The sequence below is a fragment of the Mus pahari genome, chromosome 2 (assembly GCF_900095145.1).
Source record: "Mus pahari chromosome 2, PAHARI_EIJ_v1.1, whole genome shotgun sequence".
Classification (NCBI taxonomy): Eukaryota; Metazoa; Chordata; class Mammalia; order Rodentia; family Muridae; genus Mus; species Mus pahari.
Window position 1 is genome coordinate 149,192,941 of NC_034591.1, and position 22,371 is coordinate 149,215,311.

At 46.3% G+C, this 22,371-nt stretch overlaps 1 protein-coding gene across 1 annotated transcript in view; it reads left to right on the top strand.

The window, feature by feature from the left end:
- Etv6 (ETS variant 6) overlaps positions 1-22,371 on the top strand; it is a 235,674-nt gene that overhangs the window by 195,337 nt on the left and 17,966 nt on the right. Inside the window, 2 exon segments of the mRNA XM_021190142.2 lie at positions 4,887-5,021; positions 19,991-20,539. Coding sequence (XP_021045801.2) covers positions 4,887-5,021; positions 19,991-20,539 — 684 coding nt within the window.

Genomic DNA, 22,371 nt, shown 5'->3' on the forward strand with positions numbered 1-22,371 from the left:
GGGCACATAGTTCTATGGGTCAACCTTTGTTTTCAGTAGGCAAATGTAGAACTGTAAAGACCCTCTGCGTTCCAAAGATCTCTTTGTTCCTGTTAACTTTACTTCTGTGATGCAGAGTTGAAGGTTTTTAATACGGGCTTACTCACAAGGGTTAAGAGAGATGCAGGGAAGAAAGGAAAACATGCCCGAGAGCAAGGATGTGGGATTTTCAAAGAAAAGTCACAGAAAGCTTGATGTACCCAAGTGTGCACAGGTTCTTCAAGGGAGAGTTGCCAGTGTTACATTTTGAATATGATATCCTGGGCTGGCATGATGGTTCAGTGGGTAAAGACTCTTGCTTCCAAGCTTGTCGATCTGAGTTTGATCCCAGACACACATGGAGGGAGGAGAGAACTGACTTCCACAAGTTGTCCTCTGAATGCCACATGTGTACTTTGTTTTGTGTCTCTTCTGAAGGTGTGAACGCACAAGCACACACACACACACACACACACAGAATAATAATAATAATAATAATAATAATAATAATAATAATAATAATTAAGAAAAGGTAAATGAGATTGTCTGCACACTTGAGAATTTGAAGAATCCATCCACAGAACATGTGGGTGTTAGAGAAGCAAAGGGTAGTAGTGGCTGTGAAGGGAGGTGCGGGGGCCACCCTTACCTATTTAGGAAGTTGTAGGCAAGACATGTTTTTGAACACTCTGGAAACTAAGACCAGGGTATAGGAATTTCAAGAAGGCCATATTCCAACTCAACACAACTTTCAACCAAGTCGAGTCATCAAGAAAAATGGTTTTCTTATGCCAGGGCTGGCTGCCCATCATAGGACTTACACAGCCAAGGCTGTTTCTTGGCAGGGGAAGGGGAGAGAGGGGACTCCTAGAGAGCAGAAGTTTGGGCCAATCTCAGACATTTCTTGAATCCTCTTTAAGGCCTAACACTCCAGGCTGTTACAGGTACTTCGTTATTGACAGTCTGCACACAGAGCAAGTAGGGCGCACTGCCTCTTCCGCAGTGCTGAGCCAGCCACTTCCTCTGTGCAGGCTCCTGGTTGCTGTGGACCCAGGCCTGATCCAGCTTGGCCCACACTCAGGGTCAGAGTTAAGTGTGCCTGGCAGAGCTAGGACTCAGGCTCCCACAGCTCCCAGCCATTGCCACAAAAGGCATTTGTATGGTAATCTAACTGCCACTTATGGAGTAGGGTTCTGGTAAGAGCGGGTGCCTGCTGAAGCAGTGCTGGGGAACTCTTCCTGATCAATCAGCCTATGCTGGTCTCATTGTGCGGATTACCTCAAAGGACGTGTTTAAGGAGGTATCTGTCGTACATCAGAGCGTCAGCTACTACAGAGAAATGAAAACTCCAGTGGCCCAGCAAGGTGGCCCTGCGGGTAAATAAATGCATGAACCATACAAGCCTGGTGACCTGAGTTTAAGCTCTAGAACCCAGGAGAAGGTGCAAGGACAGAACCTACACTACAAGGTTACCTACCCACTGACCTCCACACCTGCGCTGTGACAGGCACAGCTCGCACATGCGCACACACCCCACACACACCGTAACAGTAAGTAACTTCTTTTAAAGAAATGAGAACTCAGAAATGAAAGTGACTTCTTCCCCCTAGCCCTTGTTTTTGGTCTCCTCTCCTGCCTGAGGAGGTGTGGGGACACCAGCTCTCTTCCAGGTGCTTATCTTCAGTATCCTCGTTGAACTTCTGTGGCGAGTGAGAGAGGCGGGCGGGACAGTCTGCATTTTGTAGCGAAACCCAGGAGCTTGCTCAAGGTGACCTGGTTCCGAGGCTGGCAATGTCTGCAGTCTGTGCCCCTCACTGAGGGAATAGCGCTGAACACTCTTCACAGTCACTAAATTTACATTTCCTGGCCTCCCCTTCCAAAATGGATACACTAATTGCAGACTTATTTTTTTTAATAGTAATCATCAAGAACACATTTCTTTAATGTTTGCATTTTCTATTCCGCATAATGCCAAAATAAAACATTGATCAGATCTACAAGCTCAAACCCAGTATGGCCATGCAAATTAGGAAGGGTTAGGAAGACATTACACTAAACGGGAAGAAAAAAGTGTTGATTAGGGACTTATTTTTGTATGGGATTAAAATGTGAATCATTAAAATAGGGACTGTATTTTGGGTTCCGCATTCCCTTCTCATCGGAGCCAAAGCGATGGATGGCTTGTGGTTTGAAGCACTAAAAACCTATCCAGCTCTGGATCCTGGCACTCTGGTACAAGCTCTGCCTTTCCACAGCATTTCCAAAAAGTGTGGTCAGAACTCCTCTGTGACCTCCTGTCCAGTCTTAAGGAAACCCCCTAGAGACTGGTGTCTTCATTTGATCCTAAGCATAAATAGCAGCAGCTTAGCTGCACCACCAGCAACCAAACTTCAGAACTAGCAGGACAGAGCGAGCAGCAGCTAGCTGGGAAAGTTCATTAGGGGTCTTAGGATGGGTACATGGAAGCCCGTAACCAACCACGGAACTTGATTTGTTACAAGGGCTGGTAGTAGATGGGTTTCCAGGGAGAAACCTCCTGTGAAGTGTTTCTGCAGTTCATGCTCAATTTGGAAGAAAAAAAAAAATAGCAATAGCTACAGCCCAAAATACACAGTTAAGTTGTTAATTAAAGTGTCTTTAAAAATGGCTAATACCAGAGACAAAGGCTCACTGTTTGGTACAGTTGTTGACTGCATATCTCTGTGTGAGGAAGGGTGTGGGGAGGACAGTGAGAGCCCTGTGGTGTTTTTAAAAATTAACCACCCATCCTTAGAACTCCGAAGCGCACCCCCCCCCCCCCGCATTGTGAACTTGTATCAGAGCCAGAGAGGGGTGGAACCAGTTCGTGATGGGATTGGTTAGGTTGGTGGTGGTAGGTTTTTTGTTTTGTTTTTTTTTTTGGTTTTGTTTTTGTTTTGTTTTGTTTTCTGCTAGTGACCTACTTGGGAAGACACTTAATATACCAAGTATGCAGCACCCACCATTGTCCAACAGACAGCATCTCAAGATAATTTTTGTACAGCTTGTAAGACCTTGGAGTGATGCTTAGATGTATATTTAAAGAAGGGTGGACCCCAGACTGCACCAGTTCCTTATAGAGAGCAGTCACTAGTTAACAGGTTTGGCCTACACTACTGACCCCCAACTTCCAACCCCAGCTTTGTGTAAACTAGAAAGACGTGTTGTCCCCCTAAGACAATTTGTTCTTGTTTGAGATAGGATCTTGCTGTGTAGCCCCGGCTGGCTTCAAATTTCCCATCCTCAGCTCCTATCACAATATCTAGCTTATGTGAGGTTAAAAAAATGTTACCAAGAATTGGTGAGCCATTTTGTACATTTAAAATGTGGCTACCAAAAGATGTTATTTTCTTTGAATAATTCTGGGAGAGAGAGAGAGGAGAGAGAGAGAGAGAGAGAGAGAGGTGTTAAAAGGGTATTTTCACAAAAATAAGAAAACATTTCGGCAGCTGGGCGTGGTGGCGCATGCCTTTAATCCCAGCACTCAGGAGGCAGAGGCAGGCGGATTTCTGAGTTCCAGGCCAGCCTGGTCTAGAAAGTGAGTTCCAGGACCCTGTCTCGAAAAACAAAAAGAAAAAAGAAAGAAAGAAAACATTGTGGCAGTTTGAATTTCTCCTGACTCCAGGATCATCCCCAGTGGTCTCTCTATCATCAAACACTATCACTACAGCAGCATAAAACGTCAGTAACTTGGGGCTGTCTTCAAAACCTCATGGAGTCATTGACCCATTGCTTGTAGTGAGCTGATCCATGAATCCCCTTCTGGAAGATTTACAGTGTTAACCCATCTGTTGTTTAGATGTTTTTATTTCGGAGTGTGTTTATTAACAATGTAAAACAATTTCTATTGTTTAGAGGGGAGGGGACAAGGAAGATGGCTCACTGGATATAGAAGTAAGTGTCGCACAAGCCTCACAGCTTAAGGTTGATTCCAGGAACCCATATAAAGTAGATAGAGCGAATTGGCTCCACAGAGCTATCCTCTGACCTACACAAGCATGCTGCACACACACACACCATTTTATCTTAAGGGCTGGGAACTGAACCCAGAACCTCCTCTGTAAGAGCAACCAGTGCTTTTAACCACTGAACCATCTTTCCAGTCCCAAAACTTTTTTTAACTTGCTTTTTTTACTTTTACTTTTTGTCATTGTCGTCATCATTGTTGTTGTTGTTGGAGACAGGGTCTCAAGTAGCCTAGGCTCTCCTCAGAATGGTCTTGAACTCCTGACACTCCTGCCTCCACTTCCTGAAGGTTGAGATCCCAGGCTTGCAGCACAGTGGACTGCTCTTATTTTTAGCATGTAGAAACAACTTGGTTGATATCTGATGAACCTATGAAAGCTGTATAAAGCATATAATTTGATCAATTTAGAGATAACTATATATCCATGAGATTACCACTGTAATAAATGCCAAATCCATATCTACCGCCTCAAATTTTCCTTGTCTTCTTTATTATTATAATTATTACTAATTTAGTTATGTGTACATTTGTCCCCACATCTACTTACTTAGCAAGCTCTAAGTGCACTGTCCAGCATCATGACTTGACAGCATCATCTTCTGACCTCTGCAACCACCCATATATGCACATGACCCACACACACATAGATCAAACTTAAACTAAACCTTAAAGTAAGAACTTTTAAAAACCACACAGCCCTGACATGTAGAGTCGTACATATGAGTAGGCGCTGTGTCCTATCCCTGTCAAGGGTGAACAATCTGTTCTCTTAGTTAACACTGTCCCCTTACCTCTGTGGCTGTCACAGCTCAGCAGCTCCTTCTGTCGTAGCTGTTAACCAAAGCATCCCATCTCTTCGCTTCTTGTTCCTTTTTCTCTCCAGGCGATGTGCTCTATGAACTCCTTCAGCATATCCTGAAGCAGAGGAAACCTCGAATTCTTTTCTCACCGTTCTTCCACCCTGGGAACTCTATCCACACCAAGCCAGAGGTCCTCCTGCATCAGAACCATGACGAAGGTACTGAAAGAGACTTCTCTTTGCTTGCCTGAGGTTTAGACAAAGCAAGGGGCTGAATAGTTCACTTGATAAGCTGTTTTTATTGCTGTAAATTCATTCTTCATTTGGAAACATGGCCTGGGTGCCCACAACGTGCCTGCACTGGGGGAGTTGCCTGGTAGAGCTCCCAGAAGCTCCGAGTAAACACTGATTACAGTACCTACACAGGAGCATGATGGGAAGGGAGATGAAACCCAGGTACGGGAAGCAGAAAGGAAGAAACTCTGGAGGAATCCTTGAAGGTTCTTACAAACAACCAAAGCATTCCAGTTCAGCAGGGTAAGGCCGTAGAATAGAGAATGGTAAGATGACTTAATTGGCGAGTCTGTTCATTATAAAAACTTCCAAATATGTATAATCCATATAGGATCAAATAAATAAAGGTGTGCGAGCCATCTCTCACCTGCATCAGCCAGGATGGGCTTCTCCCACTTTATAGCTGATCCAAGTTGGTTAGCCTGAAGCTGGAGTGTGAAGAATTGAGACTCTGTGCCTACCAAGAGAGGCAGCAGGGAGTCAGTCATTGACCAAGATGTCCAGAACAGCTGGCAGAAGGAGAAAACCCAATCTGGGGGGAATTAGTGTTGGGTAGGGGCTTTCTCCATCATTTCACCAAAGGCCTTTTGCTGGTGTGAACTCCATATCAAGCTTTCTGTCATAGTTACTGTTTCTCTTGGGACTCACCAGAGCCAGAACATCAGCAGATAGCTCAGGGCCATGAAGTTCTGGTCAAGTACAGAAGAAGCAGGTGTTGGTGGAGTGCAGGGCTATAAAATGTGACTTTGTGCACAGTGCCCCTGAACAGCTGGGTGTGCAATAGCGTTTGGAACGAATCACATCTCCGAGAGCTTGCTGGCCCTGAAGGATTAACCTCTGAACAGAAGAACAACGCACACATACCTACTTCCATATTAAATCAGACCAAGGAGGAAGGAGTCACATGCCTTCCACCACATTCAGAAAGAAAATAGAGAGAGAAATTCCAAATGAAAAAAAAATTTTTTTTTAAATAGTAAGAGGAAGGAGGAGGGGAAACCCATCCCATAGTGGTGTGTCTGTAGAGTCAGGCCGATAACACAACGCCTGCCTTATTGTCAAGCCTCAGTGAGCCCACCTCTTCTCTAGAGTGGCTCTTGGCTATTGTGCAAGCTGGAAATGAGCAAGGCCAGAAGAGCAGAGAAGCATCAAACCCAAACTGATGGGAGGGAGCAGATGTAACTGGGGTTCCTGGAGTGGGGTGGGGGCAGATGTAACTGGGGTTCCTGGAGTGGGAGGGGGCAGATGTAACTGGGGCTCCTGGAGTGGGGGGGCAGATGTAACTGGGGTTCCTGGAGTGGGAGGGGGCAGATGTAACTGGGGTTCCTGGAGGAGAGGAAAGGGTGAGCGTCAGGGAGCCTGCCAAAGACACCGCATTACTCTCTCCCACAGCCGGAGAGGACTGCCTGAGGGACAAGGAGGCCTTGGGGTCACCTGCAGTTGGGCTTTCTTCTCAAAGAGTGCTGATGAAGAGAGCACCAAAGCTCTTACATGGTACGGCCGCAACAGGAAAGCCTCGTGTTTGAGAACGATTCCCAAGTCAAAACTTCCCAAGGAACAGGGGGCCTTGGCATTGGCTTTACGGAAAATCAGTTTAGAAAAGCCCCACATTGCAGTGTCTGCTCATCTGCACGCTGGCTGCCTGCTGAGCTGGGAGGGTGAGGGCTTGCTGGCCCTGGGAGATGTGACTCGATCCAAACGCTATTGCATACCCAGCTGTTCGGGGGCACTGTGCACAAAGTCACATTTTATAGCCCTGCACTCCACCAACACCTGCTTGTACTTGACCAGAACTTCATGGCCCTGAGCTATCCGCTGATGCTCTGGTTCCCGTGAGTCCCTCAAAGCACGGAGGTGGAGGTGGTTCCCATTGTGCACTCTAAAGAGCTTTGCACACATGCGCTGTGATGTTCATGGTGAGCTCCGTCACGAAGAGAACAGAGCTAATGAGGCCAAGGTCAAGGGCTTCCTCGCCCTGTAGATCAAGTAGATTCACTTCAGAGCCAGCTCTTAAAAATACCAAGTGTATCCACTGAGGCCATCTTTGATGCCAGAGGTCAAGAAGCAAGATCTGAGAGCCTCTTCCTTCCCCTGACCCGTTGGGATGTCGTGCCCAGCTCAGATGAACGGGCGACATCATCCCTACCAGGTGGTGACAACAGAAAGCCACGTAAGACACAGAGGTGACAGGAGGAAGCTACCTCTTGTCTCAAACTTTCTGAATGGCAGCTCGCCTTCCCCACCTTCAGCCTCTTTCATTCCTTCTCAAAAAAGAAAAAGTAAAAGAAAAAATGAAGTTCAGCATGCAGTGTCTCATGAAAACATTGCTGTTTGTGAAGACAGTAGCTCAGTTAGGGCAACTGAGGATATAGGGATACATGCTAGAAATATGGAGAGATGTAGCCCAAAAGAAAAATTTCTGATAGATGAAACTATGCATGCCAAACTTCATTCACAGTTAAGGATACACAGAACTAACTATATTGACCCAAGACTACTTATGTTGTTACTGACTTGGATTGAGTGTGTGTTTATGAGTTTAAAGCTGAGTGCTTCTTATCAAAATTTTTGGGACCAGAAGTGGTATGCATTTCACTGTTATAATATTTACATACTACACACAAACACATGCATGTGATATGTCAGAATGGGACCCAAAACTAGCCATGAAATTCACTTGTTTTATATATACCTTATCTACATGATCTGGAGATGATAGTAGGTTGGTGGTTGTATAGAAGAAGGGAGGCAGTGAAACCCATGATGCTGGCACATGCACAAGGCCCAGAAGGCAAAACACGTCTTCAGAAATTTTGAACCAGCAAATGGTCATAAAGGAAACCTAGCTTGTTATATGTGATTGTAGTAGCAGCTTAAGTCTCTGGTTTCCAAAGTCAGCCACCTTAATATCCCACGGAGCTGAAAGGAACTGGGATTGCCACTCTTGCCAAAGAAAGGCCCTGTCCCTAAGATGTACATGCAGTTGACACTGGTCCCCTAAAAGCTCCTTAAGTAGGCTGCCAGTCTGGGCTGAAATCCAAGTGGGGCTGGCTCTGCAGAGTGACCGCTGTAGGAGGATTCAGACATAGTCTGCAAGGAGAAGGAAGGAGATCTCTGGTTCCCTGATGTTCTCCCTATACACCTGCCTCCTCTCAGTTAGATTCCTCAGTTTCCCTCTTTCCTGAGGTAGTGAGAGGTAGTCATTTTTAATCACACCTTTTTGACACATCCCCACTCCCCTCTCCCTTCCCCTCCCCACTCTCATGCACACACACACTGACGAGTGCTTCTGTGGTGGTTGGTAAATTGTCCCCTTCCCCACCCCCCACGCACACACGAACTGAAGAGTGCTTCTGTGGTGGTTGCTGAAGTGTTGAGAGGACAAGGGTACTCTCCTGGCAGCTTTCTGTCATGAGGTGCATGTGGAATTCTCCCGTCATGCTGAGGAATTCCACACATCAAAACACAGTCCCATTTTTTTCTGCAGCTAGCACATGGAACAGCCCAGAATGTAGATGGCAGTCTCCTCTTTATTTTTTTTTTTTGGGGGGGGGGGACAGGAAGGGGACATGCATTCTGATTTGGCCCACTGGAGTTTCATTTGTGTGGACTCTCTCTTGAGGGGAACATTGCTCCTCCCATCACTACCAAACCCAGGTTTCTAAGGAACCACCTTGGAATCACACACAGGTTTGGTGAAATAACTAAAGATAGGTGTGTGACATTTTTTATTGAGTCCTACCTGCTATGTCAGCCCTCCTAAGCTCTGAAATGTTCAAATTATCCAGTCCTCACAAACATCCTAAAAACAAGTTATATTATCCTAAATTTATAGATGAGGAAAGAGAGACTAAGCAATTAAGGGTCAAAATGGAGGTTTTTGTATGTGCATGTATGCTTGTGTGTGTGTGTGTGTGTGTGTGTGTGTGTGTGTGTGTGTGTGTGTGTATACAGGCATGCATGTAGAAGCCAGAGGAGGTTGATGTCATGTGTCTTCTTCAATCACTCTAGCTTAGATATTGAGGCACGGTTCTCACTTGAACCCAAGGCTCACCAGTCCTATCAGTTTGCTTCAGCGAGCCCCTGTCTCAGCCTCCTCCTTGCTGGGATTAAGGGTGGGCTGCCGCGACCACCCAGCATCAATCACAGTGAGTGCTTCAGTCCGAGCCCTGGTCCTCACACTTTCATGGCAAGGGCTTTTTACTTGCTAAGTCCTCTCTCCCGACACACAAAGCTAAAATTTTAATCTAGGTGAGGCTCACAGCAGACCAGAGTATTTTCTTCTCGTGGCTTTTGTTAAGTTTTCAGTGTTCATGAAGCCTGAAAATAGAGGAAATGGTTGGAAAGTGATAAGAGTTCCATAGAGATTATGCTATTAAGGCAATTTCTAGGACCCTATGAGGGCACAGTGGATCTGGTGACCCTTTGTACAATCAAAAGTGAACAAAAAAAAATGTCAAAGAGAATTTCGCGGAGGTCTTTTAGTCCATGACCTATTCTATTTTTCTGAATCAACATCTCTGTAGTTCAGGGTGGCCTCTAAGTCACTATGTAGTAAAGTAGGCAAGGTTTTTCTACCTCCCCCTCTCCAGAGCTGGGGTGTTAGGACATTACTGTGCTGGGTTTTATGTAGCAGGAGGACAGAGCCCAGGACTCTGTTACCTGGTGGGCAAGCACTCTAACAGCCAAGCTACATTCGTGATTTTTAAAAGCGTACTCAAAATCGGAAGGAATAAACCTTCTGGACGGCTGGTATTCCCACGATGAGTAGACTAGGCATGAGGAAGACCTCCGGGCCAGTGGGGTGGATAGGGTCTGAATCAGATGCTGGCGTGGACGTGGAAGCCAGTGCCTCTGTGTAGCTTCCTCTTGGAAGCCAGGCCTTCCTTATAGTTGCTGCAGAAACACCACAGAGAGAGGGCTTTTATCTGCCTCTGTGGCCTTTACTGATTATGAAAAAAAAACAAACAAACAAAAAAAAACACTCGATTCTCTAGTCTTACTGGAATAGTATTAATAAATGAAGTGTCAAAGATGCCACCATCTACGATGTGACATCTTTGTTACATATTTTAACTGTGTAATACGTGAAGGAGCCAGAGAGCACCATGAACGTGTGACAGGCCAACCAGGTTCAAGGACATTCTGACTCCCCAGTTTATCTGCTCTGTATCTCTGGGCAAGTTAGTTCCTCCATGTGTCCGAGAAGGAAAGTAGCAGTTCCTGCCTTGGACCATGCAAGAAAGAAATGGATTACCATGAGAAGTGCTCCAGGGAAAGCACCTGTCAGGAGGCACCCAGTAAATGTCACCCGTCATCATTATTTGGCACAGCTTCCCATTGCTTAGTTGAGTTTTTAATCATCCTTTTTTTGTAAATTCTTAATTGTGATAAAATATGTATAAGACTTATACCCTGGTCTGTGTTTTAGGACACTTGAGTGGGATTGAGTAACTCCTCCTCTGAGTGAAATGGTCCTTTTCTATTTTCTTTGCTTCCAGTTCCATGTTTCTTAACCTTCATCTTTGGGAACAGACCCCATGTGCCCGTATTCTTGACTCAGGTGTCAGATTTGTGCATCCCATGCATATTAAAGGCCTATCACCTCTCCTAGGACACCTACCTCTCTAGACTCCGCTGCGCACCGTCTCTTTCAGAACTGCTCTGGGAACTGTGTCAGCCTTCGTTGTTGGCCTGTTTGGCAGTGAACACATGTTGCATCCTGGGACCTGGAGTGTGCTAGGTGTCCCCCCATCTAGAACCTTCTGTGAATCTCTGGCTGTCTCATCTTATATTTAAGTATAAGATTTGCCTCTCCATGCTGTGATTCTAAAAGCTGGTGGCAGGTCATGAGAGGTCCCTGGAGAATAAGAGCAGGCCAAGATCGCCACTTCCTGCCCCTAACTAAATGATGACAAAATGGAGGCAAAGACCCTTCCTTCCTGTTTCAGGGCCATGGCTGACTTGCCCTTGTTCTTTCTGAGCTCCATCCCTCCTCAGCATATGCTAGCCACAGCAGAGGAAGGCACCGGACACTACACATAGTCCCTTAACATCTCCCGCCAGCCCTCAATCTTCTCCCTCTGTCTGCTGTGGCCTGGAGGATGCGTTTAGGTCTGGGATAAGTCTAGCCTCGTCAGTCAAAAAGTTTCATGGGCAGGAGATTCCTATATGCATGAGTAATTCCAGAGAAAGGCAGGAAGTCTCCACAAAACTTTGGGGAAATCTAGCCAGGCCCTTGGAGATCAGGCTCTGAAATTAGTGGATTTCAGCTCTAAAGAAGGAAGTTCTCTGCTGAAGGGCTACTGATTGGCTGTCCCCCACGCCAGGACTCTTTCTTCAACCTTAGCTCTGTGCTGCCCTCTCGCCTTCTCCCCATCTCTGTTAGCTGTTGATAAGTTTCCCCACAGGTCTAGTTGGATCACTTCAGATTTTGCCCCATAGGATCTTCTCTTTTTTAAGACAGGGGCTCATATAACCCAAGCTGGCCTCAAACTCGCTATGTAGCCAAGGATGGCCTTGAATACAGCTATCCATCCCCATCCCTCATTTATTTAATTTTGGGGATCAGGCCCAGGACTGTGTGCAGGTTGGGCAAGCACTCTTCAACTAAACTACCTCTGAGCTCCCCTTGATTTATTTGAGGAGTTATTTTATTTTGTGAGCATGAGTGTTTTGCCTGCATTTGGGGTTATATGTATACCCAATGCCTGCAGATTCCCTCAGAATTGGAATTACGGGTGGTTGTGAGCCATGTGGGTGCTGAGAACTGAACACTCGTCCCCTGCAAAAGTAGCAAGTGCTTTCAACCACTGAGCTGTCTCTCCAGCTGACACCCTACTCCTGCACCCTGGTTCCTTAAATCGCTTCTTTCAGCTGCTGTGTTGAAACCTAGAGAGGCCTCTCGACTCCACCACTGAGTATGCCTGCAAATGTGTGGATGACCTATGCTGGCCCACTGGAAGAGACAGCCCACTTGTAGGTAGCATCTGCCTGGCCTGAGGGGAGATCAGCAAACCGTTTTATGTTTCCTTCAGCCCATGTTACCAAATGCTTATGAAAAGCCCAGGGTTCATTGTTAATTGAACTTTACCCTCCAACCAGATGTACTTACTTCTTAGGCCCTAAAGGGGAATTCAGTTGAGATGGCCAGGTAAAAGGTCAGTAGACGGTCTCTGACCAAGCGGAAACTGAAGCTTGAAGAAAAGCAGTTGGGGACAGGGAAGTGTGGCGTTCTGCTAGGCTACTACAACAAACATCAACACCAGGCAGCTGTAGACACAGCACTTCAGTATGTCCTGCTCTGGAAGCCCATGTTCAGGGTTGGTTTCCTTGAAAGCTGAGGGAAGGACCAGGTCTAAGACTCAGTCTTAGCCACAGAAGTCCGGTGGGCAGTTAGTCCGTAGAGTTGCTTGTCTCAGAGGTCCTGTCTTGCCCTTGCCGTAGCATTCCTCCTGTATGCGTGTGTCCATGTCCCCAACCCCCTTTGTATAAGGGTACCAGTCATGTTGAATAATAAGTTATTCTGTTTCCCCTCTGTTGCTGTGACAAGCACCATGACCTAAAACACTGGAACTGGAGAGATGGCTCATGAATTAAGCCATCTTCCAGAGGACCCACCAAATTCAGTTCCCAGCACCCATGTGTCAGATAACAACTGTCTGTAGCACCCATTCCAGAGGCTCCAGTGCCCCCTTCTGGCTTCCATAGGCATTGCATTATGTGATTCACAGACAGGCATGCAGTCAGAATACCCAAACACATAAAATGTTCGATTAAATAAAAATAACCGGACTGGTGAGATGGCTCAGTGAGTAAGAGCACCCGATTGCTCTTCCAAATGTCCAGAGTTCAAATCCCAGCAACCACATGGTGGCTCATAACCATCCGTAACAAGATCTGACTCCCTCTTCTGGAGTGTCTGAAGACAGCTACAGTGTACTTACATATATAATAAATAAATAAATCTTAAAAAAAAAAATGACCACTGAGAGGAGAAAACAGTTTGTTACAGCTAGCAGGTTACATTTCCATCACTGAAAGAAGTCATAACCGGAACTTGATACAAAAAGTATGGCAAGGCAGACACATGGAGCCTCTTCCATCAAACAGCTCTGTGGTGCCTCTGCCATCAGACAGCTCTGTGGAACCTCTGCCATCAGATAGCTCTGTGTAGAGTGTGCCATAAGAGCGTTACTTTTCTTTTTATACTTTTCTTTTTCTCTTTATACCTTTTTTTGGTTACTGACCCAAGGGCTAAGCATGTTTTCTCTGGTATTCTGAAGCCCTCTCTTATTTTGCCACACAAGTGCTTATTGCCCTCCCTTGCAAATGGCAGCTTTCCTTCCCCTCTCCGTCCCCCTTCTCCTGGCAGCTGCCAAGATTTACAGCTAACCTACCCTGTTGTTTTCTCTAAACTTGACCTGTTTTCCTTTCACACACACAAAAAAAAAGACATAACCGTGGAGGTGTGCTTATTGCTGGTTTTCTCCCAGACTCACACTTAGCTTTCTTGTATAGCACAGGACCATCTGGCCAGGGAATGGTGCTGCCCACAGTGGGCTGGAGCCTCCTAACACATAAAATGGCTTCCTCTTAACTAATTATGTCCCCAGGAATCTCCTTTTCATAAAGGCCACCTTCTGGGAGCCTGGAAGTTAAAACATACAAACTTGGGAGTGGGAAGGCACAGTTGAGAACCCAATAATAGGGCTAAGAGGGCATGATGTGTGTGTGTGTATGAAATATACTTTTACCTCATGGACGTTTAACTGGAGCCTTTAACTTTTGTTTGGCTCTTTTACAAAACTGCTGAGGTGTGGTTCTCTCTGGAATCCTGTGAAACACAGTGGCCTGAGGCTGGTGAGTCCCCTGACTCATTTCATGGAACCTGGGGATCATGCAGGGTGACCTGTAATATTGACATGAGATATATGTTGACAGGGATATATGAATATTTGCCATAACCTTTTTGGACTTCCTCAATGTTTGTATGTGATTGAATTGGGGTGTTTGGATGAATGCAAGTAAAAATGATAGAAACAGGAGAATCAGGAATTCAAGGTCATTGTTAACTATGTAGTGAGTTAAAGGTTAGACTGGTCTACATGGGATTCTATATCGGTTTCTTTTTCTCATCGCTATGACAAGATGGCAAACAAAAACAAGTTAAAGGGAAAGTCTTTTTTGGCTCACAGTTTGAAGGCACAGTCCATCATGGTATCCAAAGCACGTTGGCAGGAGGGTGAAGCAGCTGATATGGTTGTACCCATAGTTGGAGCAGAGAGACATGAAGACTGATGCTTAGCTTGCTTCTCTGTGTCATTGTGTCCGTAATCCCAGCCCATTGGATGGAGCTACCCACCATTCAGGGTCTTCCTCTTCACTTAAAACCTTACTGAGAACACCCTTAAACACACCTAGATGTCTATTTGCATGGTGATTTCGTATCCTATGGAGTTGACAATCAAGACTAGCCATCACAGACCCAGTCTCACACACACACACACACACACACACACACACACACACACACACACACGGGTGGGAGTTGGGGGTGGAGCTAATAAATGATAGGAAAGCGGGTAAGACTCTCGTTCTCATCGAGAATCTGCTTTACATTTGGTTCAAAGAATGGAATCCTCTGTGTCTGAAGACACTTACAAGACAAAGCTCTGTGCTCAGAAAGCACACTGTCAGCCAGAGTGAATAGTCCTTACTGGGCTTTAGGGAGGAACCTCATTGCCTACACTCATTCTGTGTAGCTCTGCCTCCCTCTTCCCCTCCCCATCAAGACCTTCGGAACAGGGTGATGTGGACAGTTTCCCAGTTTTCCAGTTGAGCAACTTACCAAACACAAACCCAGACATCAAGGCCACCCCTTCCCCCACACCAAAAAAAAAAAAAAAAAAAAAAAAAAAAGAAGAGACAGAAGACACAAAAATATGAGGGGAATAATGCACTCACTATCCAAAAGCAGTGTATTTCCTGTGTCCAGAGCTCCTCTGCCTGCCGGCTCTGGTCTCTTAAGTTTCCACACTCAGCTGCCAACTCAGAATAACAGAGCAACAGGCAGCAGGGCAGGATCAGAGCCTACTCCATTCGTGGGTACAAGCTTTGTACTGAGACAAAGCTTGGAAGGTCTTGTTGCAGACCTTTCGGTTGTGCCCAGACCACCAGGAGCCGGGAATTAAATACCCTCAGATCCACTTGTCTGCCATTAATGTTATCAGCTTCATCAAATGCTTCCTCTTTCAGTGGTGTCTGCAGAGAAATAAATAAATCAAGCTCTTCCACATCTTGTTCCTGCCCAGGATCCAAAGTCTGAAGTCCACTCTGAGTTGAATTATCTGGAGTACTGTCTCCTTCCTTCATTGTTCCCAAAGACCTGGGCAGGAACAGAGAGTGAAATCTCCCCAGGACATTACATCAGTTCCCCTTTTCCCCTTGGCATGAAAGTGCTTCCGCTCGGAGCCCTCCCTAACTTCCTAACCCTGGTAAGGCTTGCCCCAGCTACCTACCCACACCCCAGCCTTGAAGCCAAGACATCAAAGAGAGCCTGCAGGTAACCAGATTATTGACCAACGCCTGCGTCTGTTTTGTAATTTAGAAGACGGGAAATGGATTCCGGAGATGGGATATTTTTCTAGTGCAAGGTCTCCATGATCCTTAATAGTCTTTCAAGTAAAGAGGAGCATCTTTTAAGCAAAGAGTGACATTTAGAAAATATTTGTAACCCAGAATGAAACTGTCCCGAGTAATTACTTTCCAGTGACCTTGCACTGAGAAATAAAAAAGAACCATGGACAGTTTGTCTTTATGGGTGGCAAAATGTAGGTCCATTTTAGCTACAAAAAGAACAGTCAGTGCCCTAGAAGGAATATGAGCCAAGTGGCATGTGCCATTCCAACCTCTATCTAGGCAACACAGATCACAACTTCTAAAAGAAACTTTTAGGCAGACATAGTAGCTCATGCCTCTAATCCTAGCACTTGGGAGACTTGGGGCAAGTCAATTGCTTTGAGTTAGGATTGCTGCAGTGTAAGACCCTGGCTCTCAAAAGAAAAGAACAAACAGCACCTTTCTAATAGAAACTATCCATCCCCCATAGAGAAGTCGAAAGGACTCTCTAAGAAAGTACCATGTGTCCAGCACCACTCTCAAGACCCTGTCGCCACCAAACTGCTCCCTCCATACCCCCCTGGCTCTTTTTCACTGCCCCAGAGTATCATTTCATCCATAAATACGTCTGGGTAGGCCTATGAAGACAAAGGCTGCTTATAAAATGAGAGCCACAGAAGCCAGTGTTCCAGCTCCACACCAGTAAACTCCTCCCCATGCTTTCAGTGGTCGTCTACTGGAAAACAAAACAAAACAAAAAAACAAAACATGTACAGTGTGAAACAAAGTCTTAGAAAGGGACTCAAGGTTGCAGGTGGTTGGTGGATCTCCCCACCCCCCCCCCCCCCCACCCCCCCCCCCCGCTCCCTCTTTAAAAGCAAGCAGTCATAACTGAACAATTGCATGCATGGCGCGTGTTGGCTGGCTTTGACTGTCTCTTAGAAGAGGATTAGATCCAAGGTTTAGATTTGGGTTGGAGGTATGGGGTGGTGGTGGCGGTGGCAGTGGTGGTGATCATGGTTGGTTGGTTGGTTGGTTGTTTTTTGTTTCCCCAGATTTTGGAGTGTTGACTTATGGTGAGATAGGTTGGTGCTAAGATCCAAGTCTAAACATGAATTCTCTTTGTATTTCATACATACACTACACTTGTAGCCTGCAGGGAATCCGATGGGATATTTTTCAGTTGTTTTGTTGATGAAACAAATGTCACAGTGTGGCGTATTCCACTGGTGACATTATAAAGACACACTCAGCAAGTTTCAGATTCGGGGTGGGGGGTTTCAATGAGCAATGATTATGCTTATCCTGACCTTCCCTCGGCTACCGTATACCCGCAGCCTTCAGGATTCTACTCCCCACACACTCTGATTTTTGAGACAAGATTTTACTGTGCAACCCAGGCTGGCTTTAAATTCACCATCCAAACTGGCCTGAAGCTCCTGACAGTATTCCTGCCTCAACCTCCCAAATGCGAAAATTACAGGCTTGCACCACCACACCCAGCCCAAGACTGCCCATGACTTAGAACTTTAAGCGGACTTGCTATCAAGTGCCTGTGTGACATTCCATTGTGTATAACCTGCTTGGGTTTGCTGAGCTTCTGGAATTTTCTAGTTTCTTGTTCACACTGTGGCTCTAATTACTTAAACTTGACCGTTATCTCTCTTTCCTTGTACACTTTAGGCGTATTTGATTAGGTGATGTCATAATTTGTTTTTAATTTCCTCTCTCATCTCCAATGTGCTATTAAGTCTGTCCAGTCTACTCTTTCATTTCGTATATTGTACTTTTTGGTTCTAGAATCTTCATTTTTGTTTTCTAAGTTTCCGTTTTGACTGTTCCTGTATGTCATTGCTTATTGTGACTGTGATGTCCCTGAAATGCTAACAGCTGCCTTAAATTCCTTTAAAGTCTCTTTGGCTAATCCCATCAGTGCCACAGAATCTGTTTCTGTTGGTGGCCTTTTAATAATAGGTCACATCTTCTGTGTCTAGAAAAACTGAGTTGATGCTGAACTTTACAGTTAGCATGTTGAAAGAGACGTCGGGTTGTGTTATATTCCTGTGAAGAGTGTTGACCCTTATGCAGTTCATCTGTTAACCAGTCACTTCAAGCACTGTGTAGCAGCTGGTTTACATTTTTCTGGGGCAAATCTGTCTCAGCTTTGCCTTTAGCCCTCAGCAAGGACCCTTTGTAGTGTAACACAGGGCTTTCTACACTAACATGTAGCCATGCTGGGGTGTTGACAGAGCCTTTTAACTTAGTGAGGCTCAAGCTCTGACCTGTTTCTCTACTACAGTGGTCAGGAGCCAGAACTTCTGTTCGTAGTAAACTCTCAGCCACATAACCCCTGCTTTCATATCTCCCCGGGGTGTGTATTGTTCAGGAGTCAGACAAGAATGTGAGAGAACTTTAGCATGCCGTTTTGGGAGTTCTCTCTGGTATGTGCCCTTGATGAGGCTTCCGCAAGTCTCCGTCTTGGGCGCCTCCTTGCACCTTGACAGCTCACATGAGTTCTTTTCATCTTCAAACTGCCTTGTACCATCACTGATGAGGGTATTCTTGGGGAATGGATACATATAATGTCTTGCTCTAGGAAGGTCCCACCTTTGAAGAGTAAAGTTCCTTGTGTTTTCGTCTATTTGGGGTCATTGTCCAATATCTTGACATGGATTTTTTTTTTTTTTAGTTTATTATATCCATCTTCTGTGAAGTCTTCCTGTAGGAGGTTTGCCATTATTGAACCTGGAAGTCCTCTTTCTTTGTTAGGTGAATTGTGGCTGGTTTTAAATCCTTTACTGTTCCTGTCATATCTGAGATACCATATTGCCTGAACACCAGTCCTCAGCAAGGTGCTGACGTCTCTTTCATTCCTTTTTCTAGTTGATTAGAACTCTTACCATTTAGTGATCTAGGTTAGTAAGTTAGTGTCCTAGGATAGCTGTCCCAGTGAGGAAGGATTCTTGAATCTGTGGCATCAGATCATACAGCAGTCATGAAACAGGCATTGCCCTTTCTATGAGTCTTTATGCTGTATTCACTGTATCTTTTGTTCAGTGCCTCCAGTGATGAGGAAGATCTAGTAGAATATTAAAAAGAAAAATAATCGCTATTTTCATGCTAGCCTAATATAAACATTACATGAACCCCACCTCTTTCTCTGACCCTGGTAGAGTCCCATTTCCCTTTCTTGGGTTTCTCACATAGGCAAAAGTGATGTCTTTAGCATTGTTTTAACACTTAGATCTATGAGTAAGTTTGTGGCCAGAATAGGGATCAACAAAAAGTGCTCATTTTCCTGCTGAGACTGCTTCAGAAACACCCGTGGCCAGGGTGTCCCATGACGATAGATGTCTACGAGTTAAATCTAGCTCATACATTTCTATGGGCAGATACCTGGCCTGAGTTTCAACAGGGAACCCAGATCTCCGGTGAGCTGGTCCATCCTCAGTCCAGTCCCACAGCTACTTCAGCTCGAGAGCTGTGGACACTTCGGGTGTCCTCAGCAGCGTGTAAATCCAAGTGCCATGAGGAGCCCGCCCTTCCTACTTCCACTACTATGAGTTCACGATTATCTGCACGCTAAGGGACACGCTTCTAAAAGCTCCGTCGAGTACAAAAGTCACCATGCTACAAAAACCTCAGTCGGTGCTGCTGAGAGCAGGTTTCTGTATATGATTATGTCCCCTGGGGCCTGTGTGACAAGTGCCGTAATACTTGCAGATTTTAGAATCTAATTCTGATCCTTTACCCACTGGGAAGTTGTCTGTGGTTCACTCTTATAATCTGTGAAATGGGTATAGAGTGTATTTCTTTCCTAAAAATGACCCAAGTTTTAAATAATAAAGCCCAGGACATAGAATAGAGTCATCATGAATCGCCATTGCTAACAGCCATAACAACACCTGGAGATAGAGAAAAGAAAGCTTAAAGTCACCAGAGCATCTGGAGAGAAACCCCTTAAAACACCTCACCTCTGAACCCTACACAGAGGAGTCAATCGAGGAGAAGACAGAGAAGGGCATTGAGATTCCTTGTGTTTTTCAGGCACTGGCAGATACCAGATAGAATGTTGGTGGACGTTCCTAGCTTGTCCAGGGTAGGAAGGCAATTCAAGTGTGTGCTCTGGAGTTTTGGCTGAGCAGCGGGAGAGACAGAGGGATCTGGATTGAGAGAGGCTCCATGCTTCAGTCCAGCTGCCTACAGAGCAATGATGAGGTCGTGGGGCTGCAGACTCACGATGGTCTGTGATTGTCTTTTCTTCTGCCCCACAGATAACTGCGTTCAGAGGACACCCAGGACGCCAGCGGAGCACGTGCACCACAACCCTCCCACCATCGAACTCTTACATCGCCCTAGGTCACCCATCACCACAAACCACAGGCCTTCTCCTGACCCCGAACAGCAGCGGCCCCTGCGGTCCCCCCTGGACAACATGATCCGCCGCCTCTCGCCAGCGGAGAGAGCCCAGGGGCCGAGGCTACAGCAGGAGAACAACCACCAGGAATCGTACCCCCTGTCAGTGTCTCCTATGGAGAATAATCACTGCCCGCCGTCCTCAGAGTCCAACCCAAAGCCCTCCAGCCCCTGGCAGGAGAGCACTCGAGTGATCCAGCTGATGCCCAGCCCCATCATGCACCCTTTGATCCTGAACCCCCGGCACTCAGTGGACTTCAAACAGTCCCGGATCTCTGAGGATGGGATGCATCGGGAAGGGAAGCCCATCAACCTATCTCATCGGGAGGACCTGGCTTACATGAACCACATCATGGTCTCTGTGTCTCCACCAGAGGAGCACGCCATGCCTATTGGGAGAATAGCAGGTGAGTGAGCTCAGCCCTCTCACAGCCCCTCACGGCCCCTCACGGCCCAACAGTAGTCGTGCAGCTAGCCACACGCCACTGGTGGTGTTATGAGCCCGCCCGCGAAGGTTTGGGGAGGACAAGGGGAAGTTTCTGCCTGCCTGAGACCAAGTCCCTAATGGCCTGGTTAATGAGCCACTAGGACAGAGTAGTTAATGAGCCTCAGAAATGTTAAGGAATGAATGTCCTCCATCACAAGGAGAGCTGCCTCAGAATCACGGCTGAGGGAAAACATTTAAAATCAGAGGTTTATGAAGTGCTCTAATGGGCCTAGCCTGAAGTTTCCAGGTGGTAATTAATGACCAGACACAGCCTAAGAGAACCTTTGTCTCAGATTCATGCCTGTAATCCTGTCCTGTGGACAGCAACTCGGCACTGCTTTCCCCTTGAGAGAGGGGGCAGAATTGGGGTTAGGGTGTTAGTAGGCAGGTGTTGCTATGTCATTTAGACAGAGAAAACTCACTCCCAAATTATTTTTTCAATTGTGACGGAAGGCCTAAATGTGCTCTCCTAACAAGAAACCAAGGAGAGCGGGTAAGACTACCAATTAAAACTTTGCTAGCCTGCCCAAAATTTACATGGAATTCTCCAGAAGGCAGTATACACTGACTGGCAAGGTGAAGTCTACCCCGCGGGTGTCTCTCCGTTCATAAGCCATCCGTGGGGCACCTACAATGTACAGATAAATGCATCTGCTGTGCTGTATACAGCAGTGATTTAACAGCCAGCATCCTCTCCCTTGTAGAACTGAGAGTTTACAGGGAGAAGCACATATGAACCCCATTAAGATACAGGGCAGATGATGAAAGTTTCACCGCTTACCCGTGCAGTGTACAAGTGTTCATCGAGCGAGCGCCTTCTGTGCAGCAGAAGGCCAAAGCGGTGAGGAAGGAAGCGAATCAGAAGCTGTGTTTGGACCGGAGGAGCCCGGAGCCTTCACAAGGGCTGGGGAAATGGAAAGCAAGTGGCTGTGCTTCCCTTGGTGGGAAGAGACCCGGAGTGAGGACAGAGCCCATGCATGGGATGGGGATAAACAGCCCTTCTCCCCAGCTGGTACTGCCGCATGTAGCAGTTCCCAACGAAAGCCCTGCTTCACTTCTGCCTTAAATTCTTGTCTCCTCTTTTAAGTCATCCGTTTCTAGGTGTTTGCCTGTCCCTGAGTACACCTCCACCACTGCCTTGGATTTATTACTATAATAATTTACATCGAGGTCGTCGAATTAAGAAAATAAAATGGAGAGGCTGTGGGGAGATAGCGCAGTCTTGACGCACTCTGTTTAGGCCCCAGGCCCTAGGGGTCGTGACATACACTTGTAATCCCAGTGCTAGGGGCAGAGATGTACTTCCATTCGACCTGCTGAACAAACCTTGCCTACTTGGCCAGTTCCAGACCAGCTCCAGACTGACCCTATCTCAAAAGCCACAGCAAATAGCACTTGTGCCGTGACACCCAAAGCTGTTCTTTCCTATCTCAAAAGCCACAGCAAATAGCACTTGTGCCGTGACACCCAAAGCTGTTCTTTGTCCTCCGCGTGTATACACATGCTCGAGCATGTACATACACCCACATGCGCCCCCACACACATGCACCCAGATCCAAAGAAAAGGGGCACTAAACGTGAGGCTCGGTGGTAGAATGCTTGCCTAGCGTGCATAAAGCCCTGAGGTTTGATGGTCGGAACTGGAACTACAACAGTGAAACAGCAACTGTCTGGGGCTTGCATGTTTTCAAAAGCTATGCAACCAGGAGTGTGCTTCGGATTCCGTTCAAAACAGTCCTGCAGGTTTAGTAA